At 34.8% G+C, this 5,886-nt stretch overlaps 1 protein-coding gene across 2 annotated transcripts; it reads left to right on the top strand.

Annotated features, from left to right (window-relative positions):
• The first annotated feature begins 1,533 nt into the window (after positions 1–1,533).
• LOC111394839 (SAC3 family protein C) lies at positions 1,534–5,849 on the top strand. Of its 2 annotated transcripts, XR_002702749.1 has the most exons (7): positions 1,534–1,781; positions 1,886–1,971; positions 2,112–2,208; positions 3,101–3,193; positions 3,333–3,487; positions 4,783–5,073; positions 5,490–5,849. XR_002702749.1 is itself a non-coding variant. In XM_023020862.1 (6 exons), exons 1-6 carry the CDS (start codon positions 1,647–1,649, stop codon positions 4,808–4,810), a joined length of 594 nt encoding a protein of 197 aa, XP_022876630.1. In that variant the 5' UTR covers positions 1,534–1,646; the 3' UTR covers positions 4,811–5,429. The 2 variants fall into 2 exon arrangements, 1 of the variants encoding a protein (XP_022876630.1); XM_023020862.1 differs by lacking the exon at positions 5,490–5,849 and having other exon boundaries at positions 4,783–5,429.
• The last annotated feature ends 37 nt before the right edge of the window (positions 5,850–5,886 follow it).

Below are 5,886 nucleotides of genomic sequence, written 5' to 3'. Positions count from 1 at the left end.
TTGCAGTTCTTTGATGTATCTCTATGTCTATTATTGTCATCTGTGTTTTTTAGCAGTGATTATGCATCTAGATTTATCCTATACGCCATTATTTTATTGCGTAGGCATCTGATGACGCACCGTTGGAGATTTAGTTGTAGGTGCTAATGACAAATAATTTCAACTTTCTCCAATGCTCCATCCATTAGTTTCCATTTTTCTTTTTCACTAAGCATATCTTTAACTTTCTATTTTCGGCTGTACAAGTTCTTTCTATTGATTTTTGGTTTGGTGAAGCCACTATTTGCCATTATTTTATTGCGTAGGCATCTGATGACGCACCGTTGGAGATTTAGTTGTAGGTGCTAATGACAAATAATTTCAACTTTCTCCAATGCTCCATCCATTAGTTTCCATTTTTTTTTTTCACTAAGCATATCTTTAACTTTCTATTTTCGGCTGTACAAGTTCTTTCTATTGATTTTTGGTTTGGTGAAGCCACTATTTCAAGACTGATATTTATTTACATGTATTTGAATTTCCATGAAAATTAGGTTGTACGAATGCCCAGTATCCTCAGACTAGGGAATTTATACTTTTGCACTTTACTTATGGCTGTTTCTACTTTTTCAGAGAATCTAATGCACACAGAATAAACCTACTATCTTATTCAGAATTTCTACAAGAACCCAAATCCCAGTATAGCAAATGACTAATAGAATCACACCAAGACTGTACCTGATTCCCAATGAATATGAGATCATCTACTGAGAGGTGTAATGAAATCTACCCTTTTGCAACCATATCAGGGCATGATAACTTTGATCAACCTTTCCCTCTTATAATTTGTTCTACAGGTTGTGCCGCTCTTTTGAAAAAGAGTCATTTAAGTTTATGCAAGATGGTCACTAACTGATTAAATCTTCATTCCCTTTAAATGTCCCCAATCACTGGTACCGAAATTTTGGGAGCTCTGTAAAGTTTGAAGGAATTTGTGCATATAAAAAATTGCTGAAGAATGGGAATTTTGGGAGCTCCTCAAGTGACTGTTATTCTTTGAAATGTATTAGAAGTCACTGTTAGTTTTGTAGTACATGGGTAGTGACTCCTTTAACACTGCGTAAAAATAGCTAGTTATATAACTAGATAATTGGTAGGAAGTCTCCCATGGAATCATAACCTTATTAATCGTTTGTTTGTTTGGTCCACTTCACGTGAATTCTGAGGCTTGTTTAGAAATGTGTATTAGACTGTCATTAACTCCTGACTTGTTTCATCTTCATTCTTGAAGTTATTAAATCGTGTCTGAGTTATGTCGTTTATACTGTGGCTTTTAGGCATGCAAGAAGAAATTACGTGACATGCACCTCCGCTCGCATAGATTCTGTTCATAATCTGGAATGTGTACTGCCTTTATATATCTGTAATTTATTAGCATATATGATAATGTATAAGAGAAGATATCATTTCAGCATTTATCCTTTTGTATGCTGGCATGTTCCTCTAATATGATCATGCAATTTAATGGTTCCAATATTCCAAATTTCGAACTTCGATAAAAGCAGATTCTTTGGTTTTATATCATACAGGTCAAATTTCACATCTTATCACATCACAAGCTCCCTAAATGTGGCAGTCCAGATATTGCTTCTATTCGTCACCTCAACATGGAGCAGCTTACCAAAGCACTTACATCTCTATTTAATCTCTATGAAGCAAATCGAGCCCCACATTCGATTTATAAGGATGAAGCAGAATTCCATTCATATTATGTGCTTCTCCATCTCTGTTCTGACAACCAGGTAGTGGTTTATATCTTTAATCTCTCCTGCTTCTGATATTGTTCTTTCTTAAGTTCATAGCCTGAGCTGGTTCATTAATTTAATTGGCTCTCTCTAACCTACAGGGCGAGTCACTCTCTTTGTGGTTCCGTCATGTTCCCTTTGTAATCATGAAGTCAAAAGAGATGTGTTTTGCCCGGAGAATATTGAGGTTAAATTCACTGGGAATTTTTTTTAGCTTTATTCTATTTTTATAACTTCACTTGATAACCTCTCTCTGTTGTATTTATGGTCTAATTTGACTACATTATTCTTTTCTTTTTTTCAACTGTTAACTTCCCTTGTAAGCAGATTTTTCCGATTGGGAAATTACAAGCAATTAATCTATACTACAGAGGCAGAGGCATCCTACCTGCAGTATTGCATTATTGAACGTTACATCAGTGAGGTAGTTTTTCTATATCCGTTTATTTTTCAGTGGCCTCATACTGAAGTGGAATTTCATGACCCCCATAGAACCTTTTCTAATTGAGACGAGAAAAGTATTCCATCCAAAAATGACCTTGATTGTACAAATTTTTGCACAAATATAGGGTATGGATCTCATACCTATTCAAATTCTCTCTCCCACCTGAAAGGTAATAGTGAAAATGAATTGGGAAGAAAAAAAGGGTAGTGAGGTAGGAAAAAACACAGATGGGTCATCTATCTTTAGACACTTGGTCCTACAAATATTAAGCTTGAGAATGGGATGACTTGATAAGTTTATTTACCATTTCAATTATTTAATTGATCAATAATTATCTCTTACTCTTTGGTATTTTTCTTTTTTCTTTATTTTAATCACTCATTGGTCATTCTAGCTGTTGGAACAACCAATACTATGTTCTCTTCTTATTTCATTTTCTTTAGTGATGCTTTATTCGTTCATTTTCTTATTTTTATGCGGAAACTTTTCTATTGGTCAATTGTCAATGTACTTGATGAAAGTTAAAGAGTAATAATGTTGTCCATTCAACTTATTACTCGGTCATTTTCATTTGGTGCTTTTTGGTAGTTTATTACCAAATTTCCATGGCAATTTACTAGAGAGTATAATGTGAACTTCTGAAATTTAATGAGCTTGTGGTTAAAAAAGATTTTATTGTGTTGGACCTATCAATAGTTTAGAGCACATCTCTAGACTAAGCAGTATAAAAAGATATATGTAGCTGCTTTGAATTTAGTGGGAACAATGCATGTGTGGTTGTTGATCTGTTGATTGGATCAGTATACAATTTATTATGTTACTTGTAATAATAAATCTAATAGTTTTCTCTTCTTTATCAACTATATAATAGATACGAGCATTAGCCTTGTCTTGTGTAAATTATGGAGGATACAAGCTTCAACCATATCCACTGACACACCTGTCCAACCTCCTCATGATGCAAGTACGTCATCTGTCTTTCTGTTTCTCAAGATGAAGACCCATCTTCATTTGATGGCATTCTTGTTTGATTTTATTTACAGATAAATATAGCATGTTTGACAAACTCAGGACTTACTCATTATTGTGTGCTCTTCTTATAGGAATCAGATTTGGAATCTCTCTGTGTTGATTGTGGTCTTCAAACGTCCAGTGATGGAATCGGAAAGGTGCTGTTGTCCACTAAGCTAACAAGTTCATGCAATCCCAAAAGGGAGTACCAGAAATACTGTGAACTGGTTTCAGAACGATTAGAGAGGTAAAAGTACACAATTCTCTCGTAGAAAATAATTTTAAATCCTTGGGTTTGGGTTTTGAAAAGGTTAAACCAACTTGAAATAGGAATGTGCAAAGTTGACTTCGAGGTGCGTAGAGAACATTTGTATTTCCTGAATAGCCCACAAGGATGTAATTCATATGATCAGTTTGCTCTAAGCTGGTCAAACTATTTTTAGTTTTAGAAAATTGCAACATCAGAAACAGGAATACAAATATTTTCCTCTCCTGGCAGAAACTTCATGCACATATCATTCGTAATGACTTATGCATGTGCTTCATTATCTATCAAGCTTTGTTTATGGGATGCTAAGTGAGACTTATAGCACTCATGCAGTTGAGGTAGGTTCAGCCTTTACTGAACTTGGGTAGGAGAGGTAATATAATTACAAGATATAGGCCCTGTGGGGTAATGATTTAAATTTGATTTTAATCTAAGTCAAAGTCAAACGATCAATTTTAACCACATATTTCATAGGTCCAACAACTTTTCAACCACAAATTTCAAAAACTTTTATCAAAATCTACTAAAAATCTAATTTTAATCCCTACGAAACAGGGGCATAATCCGTATGGAAAATGCGTCAATACAGGAAACTGTTCTCGTGTTCTGTATGGTTTAGTGAACATTTAAACAAATTCCATTTTGCATGCCAGTGTGCTGCTGTTCTTTAAATGACATAGTTACTTGAAAGTAAAGACTGAAAGATGCCTAGATGGGAGTGGTGGTCACAATTTATTTTTCACTATACATAGACATCTGGATTGGAAGATGAGTAGACTTAGATGGAAAGCAACTTATTGTTCCAGTTGTCGTCCAATCCATTGATATAAATTATATTCCTTTCTTCCTGCTATCAAGAAAGAGATTTAGGAAGTATTTTTTAATAGAAATGCACATAGCCCTCAACTGAGATAACCAAGTCTCATAAGGTAATTGTATTTAGGCTGGAGCTTCGTATCTATTTGTTCGCATGCAGATCTATATCCATGTATTCTTGTCCTGATCGAATATCAATTTTTTTTTTGTCCCCCAGATGGGGAAGATTTATTGAGGTATGGAGGATTTTTTTTGAAATTTTCTCTTTTGGAAACGATGTCGCCAAGTAACTCTTTTTTTGTGTTTCATTTCCTCTATTTGTAGTTTAACAATGGGCTTGGTTTAGCTGTTGTGGAATGCAAATAGCAATTTACTGGATATTATGATTTTATAAACAGGTGATTATGTAGCATAAAAGAGTTTATTCCAGCTAATTGAATTAACTTTCCTGGTTACAGGTTAGCTGCTGAAGTATCAGAGCTGTGATATTTGCAAATTTCTCTCTCATTGAAGTACCTTAGAGGAAAATCAGTTCTTAGCAAGCAATTTATCTACTTGACTGAACTGTAGAAAATTTCTACTTAGCCAGAGATAAGTACAGCTCTTACGTCTATATATTGACAGCAGAATCGTCCTTCAACTGCAGCCTGCTGTAAGAGTGAAGAAGAAGAACACGTTGGAAAACTTCTTTAGCTTCTCTCTTAACCCTTCAGCCATTAACTCATAAATTTCTGTCGCTGATGCAGCAGGTAATTTATATTTCTATAGTTATAGTATTCTGTGTGATAAGTGGATGGCAGAGATCCAGATTTCAAAAAGATGGTCTCTCTTTCTTAACTCTGCAATAAGCAAGCTGCATGTATATTGATGCTATCACTGTAAAAATGCACCTTAGCATCTCGTATATTTTTATCTAGATTGTTTATTATGACAATGGCATCTCTACTAGGTGTTCTATTCTTCGCCAAGAATAGAATTAGTACTGATATTACTCTTCTGGTATTCTGTCTGTATTGTAGTTATTATAATATAGCAGTAATAATGCTAAACAGTGGAAGACTTCAGCAGAACGTGTTTTGAAGCTAACTTGTTATTTTGTGAACCATCTTCCAAAGCTCTTTGTTCATAAATCCAATGTGGTTAATCTCCGGTTTACTGATTCCAGGTTCCAGGTCTTGTAAATTAACTTCCATATTCGGTTCAATTCTCGTTCTCCTGATAATGGGATTTCCCATGGTGCTATTCTCGTTCTGCATGTAACCCTAAGTTTAGCAGAGTTACTAGAAAAAAATTGCTTTCATAGTGTGATTGCAGGGGTAGTAAGCTTCAGTTTATGGGGCTGGTCTCTGACTCGAAATGGAGATGGAGAGAACAAGAAAAGGAACACGAAAGAAAATGAGTGGAGGGATGGCATGTATAATGTGTATGGCATAGAACCTTTCAGTCTTTGATTTCGAAACTTAGTTCATGAATCTTGTTGTGTACTATGTTTCTAAATGAGGGGTTGCGACTATGCGTGTTTAAATATTGGAAAGAAGCTATTATGTTTAGACGTGGGACCA

This window comes from Olea europaea, chromosome 5, assembly GCF_002742605.1.
Source record: "Olea europaea var. sylvestris chromosome 5, O_europaea_v1, whole genome shotgun sequence".
Lineage (NCBI taxonomy): Eukaryota > Viridiplantae > Streptophyta > Magnoliopsida > Lamiales > Oleaceae > Olea > Olea europaea.
This window is presented reverse-complemented; position numbering and strand designations above follow the sequence as displayed.